Genomic DNA, 16516 nt, shown 5'->3' with positions numbered 1-16516 from the left:
GGGAGCACATCTGGAAGTGGACCGATGATACTTTTAAATTTATAGTGGTCTCTTGTTCCTCCGTAAGGTTCAGGAGGCTCAATTTTCTTCACAATGTCTTTGGCTTTGTACATAATACAGTCTTCATCAGTTGGCCAGAAATGGTATGCACCTGACTTGGAGCAATGCATTACTTTCACTTTGGCTTCATTTTGTTCAACACACTGTACTTCACCTGGATAGTAATCATTATCGTATTTAACCACAACCCAGTCTTTTTGAGGCACTAAATCCTGAAGGTTTAGGTCATTTCTCTCTATTTCGAAACGCTCGCCATACTCCTGTTCTGAGTCATCACTGTCCAAAGACTCCGGATTTTGAACAATTTTTACTTTTCTTTTTACTAAATCGTCGCTTGTGTCGCCTACAATTAAGAAGATTTAAAGAAGATTTAAGAGATTTAATAACCAACAGTTGTAGCAAATGTTATATATTTTTTTTACTTTTGAAGCTTACAAAAACTTATAAATTTGGGTGATATGTTTTTATTTATGTTTAACAATGGGGGTGTGGGATAAATTTTACATCTAACTAAACTGAAAGGTTCCTTAGTGCAGGTTAATTGAGTACTATGATAAAAACTCAACTTAGGGTTTTATAGTATATGCAGCATGTTACGGTATTTAACATACACTACCCAATTTTAGTACTTTGGTGTCGGACGTAGAGTCGGACGTAGGAAATATTTTCTACGTCCGACACCATGATTCAAAAAAAACCATACATGATAGATTTTTTTCCAAACATGGATCATTTAGACCTATGTAAACTTGCTTTGCATACTAGTTTTAAAGCTTTAAAAAAATCCCTCTAGCCACAGTAAAACTAAACGTACATTTTTGGTGTCAGACGTAGAATTTAATCTTTCTTAATGTTAAACATCTGTAGGGTGGACAGAAAACCTTTTTCTTAATTCTAAATTGCATTAATATTTAGCTTTACTCTTAAACTATCAAAAAAATAATTCATAAGGCTTATTTGAGTAAATTTTGTTTGTTGGTTATGAAAATAACCAACATGGTTGTAAATCGGAGTGAAAAAAAAACCGGTAGTCTATAAAAAAACATGTATATATTTTTATTTTTTATTTTTTTTTGTAACCAATGTTATGAGTGGAAAGCTACACTAACGAGCTTTCCAAAAATGTATAACAGTAATGGGTTTGATAAAGTTGACAAAAAAGTATAGAGGTTGACCATTTTATGGAATTGCCCTTTATACAAATAAACAATAAACAAAACAAGGAAGCTATCCTACACTACAACTGTAGGCTAGCTTCCTTTTTTTAAAACACAAACAAATGACCTTGAACATTACATGGTCATCCTAATTATGACGTCGGCTCAAATCGAACGCCATTTCCGGATTTTTACGTCATTTCTGCCTTATGAACTTTCTAACATCTGCTAACATCTGCCCGACAGCTGTTCGCGATAGGTCCACCAGTTCACCACTACTTTGATTATAACGTTTATGAGTAGTCATGTAAATTTTGACACCATTGTTGGCTTTATCCATAATATTGACTGTAGTAGTAGTTCTTCTGTAACGTTTTTTGTTTTTAATTTCAAAATTCGTTACGTGCCCACAACTCCAAAATTATTTAATACGAACCTAGATGTGTACAAAACGTTGTTTTCCAATGACATAATACTTTGTCCAGTCGAATAAAATAATTTCCAGGTGATCAAAAACCTTTTCTAAATATTGTATTTTTCGTTATTTATTACGGTACTTATAAAATGTTTCAATCTGTTAGGCCTATATAATTGTAATTGGAAAAAATAGGGTTGTGGGCACGTATCGTACTTGTAGGGGGACGTGTTGGAAGGATGTGATTAACGGTTAGCCTTAGTAAAAAAAGAGGAAAATCTTAGTTGAATTTATGCCATTTTAGCACAGCCTATAAAATGTAATTTTAAAGGGATATATTCATATTTTTTAGTTAGTTATTTGATACCCCTAACTGGACACACTGTACATTATCTTTTTGTAACATAGGCCTACAACACAAAGATTTTTGAGGACAATATTTGGATAAATACTTAATTACACTTATGTTACACTAATGGTTCTTTCCCAAGCAAAGTTTGGCACCTAAGTTCAATCCAAAAGTATAAAATGTATTTCTTATAATTTTAATTTAATAAATACAGTATAGGTCACAGGTTAATTAATTTATTTACCATAGGCTACATTTTCAAATATTATAGAGGACTGTTAATCTTGTATGCGGTAAAGTTCATTTGAACCTGACGCTTGCAGTTGTGAAGTTGTCATGGGAATTTTAAGCTGCAGATAAAATATTTCCTCTGCCATAGGGGTTATGGAATTACGGATATTTTTATTACCATAAGAGTTTGGCTATTTCATTACAATTTAGATAGGTAGAGGACTACAATTTACCCACTGATTATGTATCCCATTGATTGTCTCTGCCATCCTCTTCATGTAACCCAGAGGACGGTATAAGCGCCGTCAGCCCTAGGTTGGCGATCTTGTAGCTAGACCGGAGACAGTAACGTTCCCCTCCAACCGCGTCCCATCGACCATGTTGGAACTGTACATACCTCACTCCGGGACCGTAGTTCTTGAAAGTATAAAACACTCTTTGCCACTCACTGACATCCTCTTCAGAGGCACTTTTGCAGAAATAATAAAATATACATTCACCTTCTCGATCCAAAAGAAATATTTTTATGCTGTTTGTCGGTATATAAGAGCTGTACCAAATAAATATTTCTAAGTGGGGTTGAACTTCATCCATTATCTTTGCATTCAGTCCGAAGCAGCTTAGGGTCACTTTCCACATCACAGGTATATTCCTAGATGTTCCGAAGAAGTTAGACAAGAGATTAGTTCCAAATACATTTTGGGAAATTGCATATTTCAAGAAGAAAGGTAATTTTCGGTGTTTTGGTATGGTTTGATTGGTAAAACTTGAAAAATATAAACGACTAAATTCATTTTTTACCTTCATGTCTGATACTTCTTGGTCTATGAGATATCTCCACACAGTACATACAGCTCTGCAAGCCAGAAGACTCTTCCAAGGCACGAAACTTAAAATGAGTCCAACGACTTCTTGTGGTATATATTTTCCTGACAATATTAATCCGTTCATTACGAAGCTGTATTATACATCGTCCCAACAACTGAACATTTGAATACTGTCAAAACAAAAATGTTTCTCTACCGGTTTATTAATTTTGAATAATCGAATCACGCTAATTGCTTTGGATCAATTACACTGAATAATTTCATAACACGTAACTATTATTATAAATTGTAACTTATTTTTAAATTTTGAAATTGATGTTTCTCAACAAGGATATTACACATTTCTTGAAATTTAAATAATCATAACCGTTAACTAAATATTTTGCTTACCCATATGTTCAATCGTTAATTTTATGCAAACATGTGATTTAGATGATTTTTCTTTTACAACATTTTGGAGTAGCTTTACCAGAGACTAACCAACACAAGTAGACCCATAGTAAATTTTGAAGCTCGCTTTTCACGACTAATTCATGTCCGGTGACACTGATCGCTAGTGTCGAAGAACTTTTGTTTCTGCTAGTTTAGCGTTATTTTAATGATTTTTGCTTTACTGTTTGGTATAGAGGATGAGGTTGTTTATGATTAAATCGTTTTATTTCATTATTCAAGGTTTTAAATTACTGAAATAACAAGAAACTAATTGTAAACAAAACACGACCTCTACAGTACACCGGACAGAGCTAACAATGAAATTGGCTTCAGCTGTTCTATAATGAGGAGAAAATCTACTAAGATAGTATGTTTTATCTATGCTTTTACATATTGTATTAAATTAAATCCTTAACTATTGATAGAACTTCAGTATACCAAATAGTAAATGATTCAATGGGCAGTCACACTTCATCAGCTAGCCAAACGATCTATGTATTAGACAATATGGCTTTATATGTGTTTAATGTGTGCAAAAGATTTTTTTCCAGCCAGACCAACTAAGCTATTACAGATACTTTGTGAATTTATTTAATTTAACTGTTGGAAATATATAATGCATTTGGTTTAATCACAAGTGTGTAGATTTATCGTAATGAGGGATCGCTTTAGATAACCAATCATGTAACATTAGGATCAACGCTATTGTGATGTAGATCCAATTATCTTATAAGGGAGGGTCCCGTTGACTACGGAACATCATGCTTCGTTGGTGTATAATAGGGTATGCGATAATATATATATATATTTCAGTCAACAGGATTTTACAAACTGACTACTTGTAACACTTGCATTGCATCCACTATGGTTGTGGAATCAAACTGTCATACGTCTGATTGTGGGTTTGTGGGATATAAAAATTGTTTTAAAAATCCCACGGGAGAATTTTGCCTAATTTTAGCGAATTTCCGTATAGAGAAGTAGCTATTACCGTAGGGGGCACAGTAAGTCCTGGGCCCGGGACCGATATACTTTTTCATTTTGATGTCCCTAGAGGCCAAAATCAATATTCGTACAAAATTGTATACATTATACTAGTATTATAAATTGGAACATTTGTACGTTTGTTTGTTTTGTTTTTTTTTGTTTGAAGTGACTCATCATTATTTAATAGACAGATTAGGCTGAAATTTGGCATGATGATAGCTAACATTCTCGATTAACATAAAGGCATATTCTTATCTCAAAAATCCTTTCGGGCTCCGCTCCAGGGGCTCTGTAGTTCCCTATGTTAACCTTATGAGTATCTATCTATAATCATAGACAATAGAGTAAATTTATTTCTTTTTGTCTATGCTATAATTTTAAAACGAAACAGTGTTTTTTTTTATTTCACGATTCTGAATCAACCACTTGACGGATTTTCATGATTTTTGTGTTGAAAGAAAGATAATTTTGAGAACTAGGGAATGTCGAAGCCATAATTTTAGTTTAGGGTTTCAGTTTTTTAGAAATTAAGTTTTAATTTTTAAAAAGTCTAGCAGCCGACGCTAATAAAGTATTTAAACGACGCAATTTAAAGTATTTTTGAAAGGGTTATGTTACGAGTTGTTTGTTTACAAAAATATTGTTCGTTGGTGTTTGCTTACATACTATTTCGCTTTAAAATGTAGGTAGTTTTCCCTTACCGTGAAGGATCTGCGTTATCAGGAAATGTGTTATTTTGAACTAAACATCTCGAACACTTGCGTTTAATTAAGTTTTGTCGTAAGTGCAATCTGTGTAAGTATTTAGTTTATGCATTGCAAATTTCAACTCATATTTGGGAAATATTTTTCCAACAGTTTATCGCTTAATTGTTTAAGATATAAGTGGTTTACGTGTTGATACTTTTTTTCTGTATGTTTGAATGTGAGTATGTCGGCATACTAAGATTTTGGTTAGTAATGAAAGCGTCAATCAGTGTAGTAGGTTTGTTAATAAAACGGTTAAATAAACTGCAGGGTGCAGCAGAAACCAAATTCGACTCATACCATACCAACTATCCCCGTGGTACTGATGATTCAGAAACTTGGGCACTGACCAAAGAACCGAAAAACCTTAATGATGGGTTAGATAAAAGTGCAGAGAAAATATACAGACCAGTTCAAGATAACGGCCCGGAGGTCGAAATAAAAAAGAACAGAGAGCTAAGAGAAATGTTTTAACACCCAAATATAGGGATGCTTTCCAGAAGTGGGTAAAGCTTGGATGGACAGGCTGTGCATAAACTTTAAAAAAGTATATTCCAAGGAGTACCACTTGATAGACGGGAAATATCAAGTTATGAAATGCATCCTCAGACTGGGATCTAAATTTTGAAGAGGCAGGTGATAGAAGAGAATCCTCATAAATGTTTCAGTGGTCACGGAGGTAAGATAAGGTACGGTAAGTACACAAGTAGTACAGTATGCAATTGGGGGTGGCATGTAGCTACTCCACTCAAAACCAGTGTGAATCGGTCGCCAATCTCACTTCAAGATTTTTCAAATCGACACAAATGCAGTTTTATGGTAAAATTATCGGATTTAAAATACATATCACCATATTTTAGGTCTATATTCGAATGGAATAAATAGGTGGTCACGTGACATTTGTTTACAAGATGGATCTTCCCCATTAAAACTGCCGGAATTTGTGTCTATGCGTGTAAACTGCATGTTCTGAATTATTCCGTTTTAGTTGACGACTCGATTCCCGTACGTAGGACGGGCCACCAGCTCGTTCATATTTAAATGGAATTAAAAAATTTAGTCAGCTGTTTCAACTAAAAAACTTGGTTCTATGATATACAAAAGGATTGAAAAGTTATAAGATTTGCCAACAGGGTGCAGCACTATTTATTAGCGAATTTCCCTATAGGGAAGTAGCTATTACTCATTGTAAGACCTAAGCCCGGGACCGATTTGCTTTTTCATTTTGATGTCCCCAGAGGCCAAAAACACCATTCGTTCAAATTTTTATATATCTATATATATATGTGTGTGTGTCCATCCGCACGATAACTTGAGTAATTTTTGTCCGATTTTGATAAAATTTGGTTTGAAGGTGTAAGGCGGGATAAACTTGAATGAGTTCGCGAACCAGCATGATCGGACTATGGGAACGGGGGTTTATGGGGGGTTTTATGGGGTAAAAATAGGTTTTCCCATTTTTGACCCTAAAAACAGAAAGTTGCACAATTTCTTTTTAAACCATTTTGTAGAGCTTAAAAAAACAAATAATTTAGTATATTGAAGCGTTATTATGCGCCTAATTGTTACGGAGAAAATTCAAAAAAAATTTAATTTTAAAATTCCCATGTTATTCTTATGGAGAATAAGTCAACTGTTGTAGTTTGCTTGTTTATGAACATATTTTGATAAAATTTGGAAAATACATCAATTTCTTACTAAACCACGGTACATACCTTTTAATATTTTACAAAAAAAACTTTTTTACCCTCCCTGTTGCAGCAAACCTAAGTACTCATTAAACAAATTCTGTTTAAATAGGGAATAAATGTGATATTTTTAAGCAGACATTTTAGTTTAAATCCAATCAGGCAAATGGAAATTCGCTAAGTCTGCAGGTTTGCTGTGGCGTGGGTATTTTGCATTTATGGCAACAAAAAAGCTGTCATACAAAATGAGAACTGTTAAAGTAGGATTGTTTACAGTTACGTTTATGTTTTTTATTTCTTGAATTATTTGTGATATTTTGCGAATTTTAAATAATTTATTTGTTCTATTGTTTAGGTGAAGTTGCAGAACATTATGGATAAGCTAGATGTGTAATACTGTAGTATACCGTACATATAAAGAAGCAAATTTTAACAAACTGCGTCCTCCCCCATTGCAAACGCAAAGCTCGAGTATAACTGCAATAAGCATTTTGTACTTATAAGCCTACCCCGTACGAAGGACGGGTACTCTGCTAAGTGTTTATATATAGAGTGGCTGAAAAGTAACTTTCACCCCCGTTAACATTTCAACCATTTGAGATATTTGAAATCGGTTTGTGGCAACCTTCTAAGATATGAGGAAATACAATAATTATGGTAAATTTTGAAAATTTTGCCCTTAGACCCCTAGCCAGTAGGGGTAGCGGGTAGCTGAAAATTTTCAAATGGCAAGTATAGTCGAGTTGTGTATAATTTTACTGGTATCGACAAAACTAAACAATTGACACAATGAAACCCAAAATCGGACTACTAATAAAAAAATGGCACCCTAAAACATATCAAATCCAAATAACAATGAGGGTGACTGAAGATTAACTTGCACCATAACTAACCTATCTAACCTTAACTTTTTCATTATTTGATACATTTGAAATCGGTTTGCGGCAAACTTCTTAGAAATGAGGGGCTACAATTATGGTTAACTAGCAACAGTGCCCGTTGTGGTTAAATACAACGGTCTCTAGTAAAATAATGGTTATGAAATCCATACACCACTTTACTCAATAATATTAATGCTACAGTTTAAGCACATAACATTAGAATCACACATTTAACATAAGGAACACACTTTAAACATAAATGCAAATTGTTAACAACAACATTTAATCAAAGAATAATTAATTAGATAACAATATAACAATAAGCTGTTGAATTATTAACACATGTTTCGTATGATTAGATTATGCATACTGGTAAACCAATTATTGCCATCTGAAATAGTTATTTGTGTAACTGTAACTAGTGGTGAAAGTGGCACTTTGCTGCACACGAGAGCAATGTTTACGCACGAGCCGCAGGCGAGTGCGGAATGATCTCGAGTGCAGCAAAGGCCTTTTTCACTCGTGTTACACATTATATTTTTCCTACAGTCACTATAAAGCATTTAAATAATTAGTCTTCCAAACACTATACAACACGTTTTTAGGTTCAGCTGGCAACACAAATGGTGCCCTAGAGAAAGTAGTACCCGCGGTCCGTATCACTCCGCTATTTTTCCTCGGCAAGAAATGTGCTATGTGCTCCGCGTTTAGAGAATATAGTTCCGTATTTTTTTGTAATTTGAAGTGGTTTCCGCGCCTAAAAAAATATGCTTTAAAGGTATTTTCTTGTTTATTAAGATCGTAGGAATGTTTTAAAAACGTTTAAAAGAAAAGTCCAGAAAGTTCAGAAATACCGAAACTATAAACACGAAATGACAGGTTAAATCGTAGTTATAATAGTCAATCAGCTGCTCGTAGAATTTTTATCTTTAAGTGTTGCCAACCTATTTCCAAGCGTACACGGATTACGTGCGTAATAGAACCACGCTGTTTTGTGTTGTTTCGTTGGAATCCTGATGTGCGGCAAAGTATAAACCGTACGGCAAAGTATAAACCGTACGGCAAAGTATAAATATGCAGCAATTAGCAGCTTTCTGTACTATAAACAGTACAAGGAAGCCAACTTTGTCGGGTGACTGTAGGAAAAAATAATTGGTTTTTATTTTCCGAGTCGGGTTAGCTCTTCTACCTGACCGATTTTCATAATTTTGGCCTTAAACTAAAGGTATGGACGTGCCACAGATTTGGCATCAAGCATCGGCATTCATTTTGACGTATATTTCGAGTTATGCACGAACTGCCTCCCTGTACATTTCTTATGGGAGTTAAATTCGGTTTTTTTCAAGTTGAGTGTTTCGCAGGCGGGCAATGGTTTACAGGAGGGCTCTTCTACCTGCCCGATTTTCAAAGGCCTTAAAATAAAGCTATGCAAGCACATATTTGTCATCAAGCATCATCATTAATTTATCTAATGTATTACTCTACGAAAGAATTTTTTTTCTCTTCAAATTAAAAATGTATTTTAGCATTTCTAATTACACTATACATTTTGGTCTAAAAACCTTAAGTGAAATACCAGCTTTCATTTGAGCTATTGATTATTAAGATCGGACTACCTAAAGCACACTGCTGAATCACGAATCAAAAATACAATCGTTTTAGTACCTATCTGCAATCAATGATACGTAACTCTATTTTTATTTAAGTTATTTTATATGTCTTGGTCTTAAAATACTTCAAAGGCTTTCACTTGAGATATTGATAGTTTTAATCAGTTAAGTTCAAGATACTGTATCGCTCAATCAGAAAATATAAATTTGATTATATCTTGGATATGGAATATAGTTTTAGATACATTTACTTAATTATAAAAACGTTATTCTATTTGTTTTGGCCTAAGAACCTTCATTGAAATACCAGCTTCCATTTCATTAAAGCACGCAGCTAAATCACGACCAACACAAATTGTTCAAAAAATTGAGTTGTTTATCATCGATTTATAGCCAAACGATCTTACTTGCAACCTCAACAGTACTTTCATAATTATTTGTAAATCTTCACAAATTAGGCTATCCAATGACCTATTAAAATAAAGTCGGTTCAGTAGAACTGTAGATTTAATTGTACAAAGTTTAACAACAACATCTTTAATTCAGTATTTTCTCACTACTATAAACCTGGAGGTTGCTTAACGTTTTTGCAAATAACTTTGAAACGGCGAGGAAATCGACCTAAGTGGAAGGTGATATTCTGAAAGAGAATAAAATTTCCTACAAATTACTGTTATGAATTTCTTGAATATACTGAATAAAGGCAGCCTAAAGTTGGCTACAAATATAAAATTGAAAATATAAACCTGGAATAAAAGGAGTTTTAAATGTATTATTTTTTATTTTTCATTTTTTTACCTTAAATATCGAATAAAATCAAACTTTCATAATTATTTGCAAATCTACACAAATTAGGCTTTCCAACGACCCATTAAGTAACAAAATCGGTCTGGTAGAAGTCTAGATTTAGTTGTACAAAGTTTAACAAAAATATATCTAATTCAGTATTTTCTCACCACTATAAATTTGGAGATCACGTAGATTATTGCCAATATCTTTTAAATGGAGGGTAAATCGACCAAAGTGAATGTGATATTCTGAAAGAAAATAAAATTTACTACAAATAACTACTATGCAATTGTTGAAAATACTTAATAAAGGCAGCCAAAAGCTGGCTACAAATAGAATCTTCAAAACAGAAACTTGAAAAACCCAGTTTTTCATGTATTTTTGTTATTTTTAATTTTTCACCACAAATATTTAATAAAATCACAATTTTATAATTATTTGCAAATCTACATGAGTTAGGCTTTCTAATGACCCATTAATTACCAAAATCGGTCCAGTAGAAGTCTAGATTTAGTTGTACAAAGTTTAACAAAACTATCCCAAACTCAATATTTTCATATTATATATAAATTCGGAGGATGCTTAGCTTTTTTGTAAATAACTTTTAAATGGTGAGGAAATCGACTTAAGTGGAAGGTGATATTCTGAAAGAGAATAAAATTTCCTACAAATTGATACCGTGCACTTCTTGGAAATATTCAAAAATGGCAGCTAAAAGTTGCGCCCAAATAAAAAGTGTGAAAAACGCCGTTTTCAATGTATTTCTTATGGAAAACACGTTTTCTTTAATTTATCACCTTAAATCATAACAAAAACAAACTTTCATACTTATTTGCAAATCTACACGACTTAAGCTTTCCAACGACCCATTAATTAATAAAATCGGTCCAGTAGAACTCTAGATTTAGTTGTACAAAGATTTTTAAAACTGAATTATATATAGAATAGATTAAAAAAAATACTTTCTGTTTAGTGAGGGTGGGAGGTAGCTCAAAACTTTCAAATAATAGGTATGGTTGAATTTTTGTATCATTTTACAGGTCTTGACAAAACTAAACAATTAACATCAGGAAAATTGAAATCGGACCACTAATAACGAAATGGCAGCTTACTTACTTTCCGTGTCCGGAAATCAGACTCTGCTTTTCCAAAAATTACCTAACGATATGGCTTTGTTATTTGCTTGTAAAAGACCATAATGAGCAAGACTGGTCTAGGCGTGGATAGATCAGCAGATGGCCAGGATTCTTAACAGACGCACAAAAGATTTTTCTTCGTCTGTTAAGAGACCCCATTTCTGTATGTTTGTCTTGCATTTTGGTACATCGATCTTAATTCGATTTAGGGTATTCCACACCGTGTACTTTTTAATACTTTTTACACCTTTAAAACTTGTTAATACTTTTCAATGAAATGGTGACTGAAGTTGTAAGTTCACAAATGCTAGACAAGAGTAAAAATTAATATGTATATTTAGTAAAAAGATAAAGTGAACAATAATAATTGAATGAATTAGTAAACAAATAAATATCATCTGTTGAATAAAGATTTATATACAGGTAAGTAGTTAGGCACTACGGTACCCCCTTGCCAGTGGTTGAGCTGTGTAGCTGAGCAAACACGAAAAAAATCAACTCTGGAACCGTACTGGAAAATTAACTTGCCTCCCAGAGCGCGTAATTAATGGTGTAGATCTCAGAATAGGTTTAGATGTCAAGGTACCTCGTTGTTGAATGTCAGAATGAGAAAAGTGAGGAGTAGAAGTTATGGTGTCTCTGGAAACGCTGGTATCATCATGATCGAGTTGTAAGGAATAGACTGGCTTAAGTCGATCCATCGAAATGGTTACATCATTGCCTCTCATCCGAATAACTGCAGTCTTGTCAGATCTTCTAATGACGAGGTAAGGACCTGAGTAGGGGGGATCGAGTGCACCCTTAGAAATGTCGGTACGTACGAAGACATGAGTGCATGTGTTGAGATCCTTGAACACGAATGGCGTCCTACCTCCATGTCTTGTTCCATCAACTGGTCTTAAGTTGTTGAAATGTTGACGCAGATCTTTGGCAAAACTTTGTGGGTCAAGTTCATGGTTGGAATCGCTAAGTGTAAGGAACTCTCCAGGTAGGCGAAGTGGTTGACCATACAGGAGTTCAGCTGAAGAAGCTTGTAGATCATCACGCCATGCTGTCCGTATTCCCAAAAGTATGACGGGCAATACCTCAGTCCATCGTGCTGTTGCGCGGCATCTGATGGCTGCCTTCAGTTGACGATGAAAACGTTCAACTAGTCCATTTGACGATGGGTGATAGGAAGTTGTTCTGAGACGAGTCGAACCTAACAAATCTCCTGGGTGTTTAAACAGGCTTGACTCAAATTGCCGACCTTGATCTGTTGTAATTCGTAGTGGTGTTCCGTATCTCGAAATCCAAGTGGTAAAAAGTGCTCGTGCTACTGTTTCTGCTTCTATGTTTTCGATTGGTACTGCTTCTGGCCACCTTGAGAAACGATCGACACAGGTCAAACAGTACCTGTAACCTTCGGAGACAGGTAGCGGACCAACAAGGTCAATGTGTATGTGCTCAAACCTGGAAGATGGAGGGGCGAACATACCTACAGGAGTCCAGTTGTGACGTGATATCTTGGACTTTTGGCATGCCATACAAGAACGGGCCCATCGACGACAGTCAGAGTTCATTGAAGGCCAGACAAAACGTTGACTGACAAGTTTCAATGAAGCTTTAATACCTGAGTGAGAAAGATTATGTAAACTGTTAAAAATGGTTTGTCGAAATGGCCTTGTGATGAAGGGACGAGGGATGGGAGTAGATGTCACAGTAAAGCAAAACCTGTGTTCCTGGTATTGGGACCTGTAGAAGTTTCAGGCTGGAATGAGACTGTATGTGACGTTTTAACTCTTCATCTTTGCTCTGTGAGTCTGCTAATGCCTGATAGTCCAATGGAATGGTAATCGTCTCAATTCTGGAGAGGGTGTCAGCTACCACATTACCTTGTCCAGAGATGTGACGGATGTCTGTTGAGTACTGCCCAATGTATTCCAAGTGACGAAATTGGCGGGGAGAGCATTTGTCAGGTTTTTGATTAAATGCAAAAGTGAGTGGTTTGTGATCTGTGAAAATGGTAAACTGCCTACCTTCTAACATATGTTTGAAGTACTTTACCGATAAATATATTGCTGTCAACTCCCTGTCGTAGGCACTGTAATTTTGTTCAGCAGGGGTAAATTTTTTTGAGAAAAAGGCCAAAGACTGCCAGTTATCACCTATCTTTTGCTGCAACGCACACCCCACAGTATGGGCGGAAGAATCGCAGAAAATGGCCAATTGAGCATCTGGTACAGGGTGAGACAGCATCACAGTTTTACTAAGGCTTTGCTTGCAAGCCTCAAATGCTTCATTACTTGCTGTGGTCCAGTTGACAGGGGAATTTCCCTTCACATTAGCCTTCAGTAGTTCGTTTAGTAAGCTTTGATGCTCCGCCGTGTTAGGCAAAAACCTTCGATAAAAATTGATCGTACCAATAAACCTCCTTAGTTCCTTAACTGTTTTAGGTTTAGGATATGAGTTGATGACTTTAACCTTTTCAGGCAAAGGTTTGATACCTTCTCCAGACACTTCATACCCTAGAAAGCTAACGACTGATGTTCCTAGAACACACTTACTTGGGTTAATGAGAATCCCGTAAGTAGAAAAACGGCCAAAGAGCTGTTTTAAGTGTAATACGTGTTGTTCTTCTGACTCTTAAGCTACTAGGATATCGTCGATGTAAGCATAGCAGAAGTCTAAGCCCCTAAGCACGCCATCTATAAAGCGTTGAAATGTTTGAGCAGCATTGCATAGTCCAAATGACATGTAAGGGAATTCGAACAGGCCAAAAGGTGTAGTAATTGCTGTCTTGTGGACGTCCTCAGCAGCAACCGGGATCTGGTGATAAGCCTTAACAAGATCTAAGGTGGTGAATATTGTCTTACCATGAAGTTGGTGAGAGAAATCTTGAATATGGGGAACAGGGTACCGATCAGGGATAGTTCTAGCATTCAAAGCCCTGTAATCTCCACATAGCCTCCACTCATTGCCTTTTTTGGGAACCATGTGAAGGGGAGAAGACCAGCTACTAGAAGAGGGTCTAGCTATACCTAGTTGTACCATGGATTCAAATTCTTTTTTGGCGAGTTTAAACTTATCCGGTGCCAGGCGGCGGGGTTTACTGAACACCGGATGTCCTGGTGTTGTCTCGATATGATGTTCTGTGTCATGTTTGGAAGTACAATCAGGTTTACCTGAAGGTCTTGTGAGGTTTGGGTATTCATGAAGTAATTGAGAGAAAACTGTTTGTTGACAAGACTTAATAGTTTTAACACTACTCACTAAATGAACTGAAGGAGTCTGACCTTTGGAAAAAAATGAAGTTGACTGGTCAACTAAACATTGACGTCGTACATCAACAAGCAGATCATAATGGCGTAGAAAGTCTACCTCTATTATTGGTTTGGATACATTAGCTACGATGAAACGCCAAACAAATGAGCGGCGTAGACCAAAGTCCAAAGGCAAAGATACAAGACCATATGTTGTAATCTCAGTATTATTAGCTGCATATAGGGTATAGTCAGTCTTGGGTCTTTTTTTTATCTAACATATTACGAGGGTAGACGCATACATCAGCTCCCGTGTCAACTAGAAATTGTTGTTTGGTTACCTTATCGGTGACAAATAGGTGACGGGAACATGTGAGGTCGGAGTCGCTTGTCGCCATTAGAGACTCCCTGGGTCGTTTCCCGATCTGCTTCCTTTGAATCTGCAAGGGTCGGTGCACTTTGTTGCTGCGTCGCCGAACCGCCAGTGATACCAACAGATGTCATGGCGATCAAATCGATTCTTGGAGCTTTGCCATGATTGTCTACGTGGATATGTGTCTGATGTCTTGTGGAAATTTGGACGTCTCATGTCTTCTTTGATTCCTGCTATTTCTTGTTGAAATTTGTCTGTTATTTCTCTAATATTTGATGTCAACGTGGTTGTAAAGCGTTCCATCATTTCTTCCATCGAGGGAGCTGATAAGGACGCCTCCGATACTTGATGGTGAGGACTGACTTCATGGACAGCATCCGCAAGCTCCGCCAGTGAATCGAGGTCTGCAGCCTTTTGTGTTACCAAGATGGCTTGTGTTGCTGAAGGAAGACGGCTAAGCCATTGAAACCTCAGTAGTGGATCAGGTATCATGGTTCCGGCTAGGGTACGCATGTGCCTCAGGAACTGTGATGGTGTCCGATCACCTAACTCTTCTCGTTCCAAAAGTTGTTTCGTCTTCTGTTCCTGGGTCAAGGTAAACCGTTTTATAAGTTCTTTTTTTAACTTGATGTACTTTTTTTCTGCTGGAGGGTTGGTGAGGATATCCCTCACTTCCGCTGCGTATTTCGCATCTAGGTTACCGCAGACGTAATAGAACTTAGTTTCGTCTACTGTGATCCCCGCTAGAGAAAACTGGGTTTCAATTTGAGCAAACCACAATTCTGGATCTGAGTGCCAGAAAGGAGGGATCTTGACTTGAATTCTGTCTACTGATTGTTCTCCGTTTGACATTTCGAATCACGTCGGGGTCACCAAATGAAGTTGTAAATTCACAAATGCTAGAAAGAGTAAAAATTAATATGTATATTTAGTAAAAAGATAAAGTGAACAATTTAATTGAATGAATTAGTAAACAAATAAATATCATCTGTTGAATAAAGATTTATATACAGGTAAGTAGTTAGGCACTACAGCGACCATGCAAAGTACGTATTTTAAGCCAAGTATGGACGGAGATGAGTGTAGGATAAGTGGTACGATCTTGTAGTCTTGTTAGTGACTAGGGCCGACTCAGCCACAGTCCTTAGACACAGCTGTTAATTAATAGCCCACACAGGAAATGGCAGCTAAGGGACCTACAGTTTATAGTGGAATCCGAACCACATTTTTACCGAATCGGTATATACGAATTGGTCTTAATTTCAGCATAGTACTGCGGATAGTCGTAGTACTCACTCGTGCGGACGTCAATCCACACCAGGGAGTATCGCATCCACAGATAGGTGAATTTGTAGTATTTACTTCCACCATGTCCACCAGGAGCCAGTTGCTCCCTGGCTGGTATGGGAGAGTTAGTCAACGTGGCCTCCCATCTTGCCACCCGATTGCTTTAGAGTGATCAATACAGAACTCGTTCCAATGGCAAACGGAAGACTTTGAAAATGAATGCCAGCTAAAGATTATTAAGACAATGGTTATTAAAGCAATTTTAACTGCCATTTTGTTATTAGTGGCCCGATTTCTATTTTCTTT

The 16516-nt window shown here is 36.1% G+C and overlaps 1 protein-coding gene across 1 annotated transcript; it reads right to left on the bottom strand.

Annotated features, from left to right (window-relative positions):
- Nucleotides 1–14947: 14947 nt before the first annotated feature.
- Nucleotides 14948–15775, bottom strand: LOC129003931 (uncharacterized). Its single transcript, XM_054432315.1, has one exon. The coding sequence runs from the start codon at nt 15773–15775 to the stop codon at nt 14948–14950; it is 828 nt and encodes a 275-aa protein (XP_054288290.1).
- Nucleotides 15776–16516: the final 741 nt, after the last annotated feature.

Source organism: Macrosteles quadrilineatus, unplaced genomic scaffold (genome assembly GCF_028750875.1).
Source record: "Macrosteles quadrilineatus isolate MER2022 unplaced genomic scaffold, UCM_ALF_1.0 Scaffold_1__1_contigs__length_201487025, whole genome shotgun sequence".
Lineage (NCBI taxonomy): Eukaryota > Metazoa > Arthropoda > Insecta > Hemiptera > Cicadellidae > Macrosteles > Macrosteles quadrilineatus.
The sequence above is the reverse complement of the archived record's forward strand: the minus strand, read 5'-3'. Positions and strand labels throughout refer to the sequence as shown.

Excerpts from the sequence above, each read along its gene's own strand:
- LOC129003931 (XM_054432315.1), bottom strand. The coding sequence starts at position 15,775 with ATGTCAAACGGAGAACAATCAGTAGACAGAATTCAAGTCAAGATCCCT.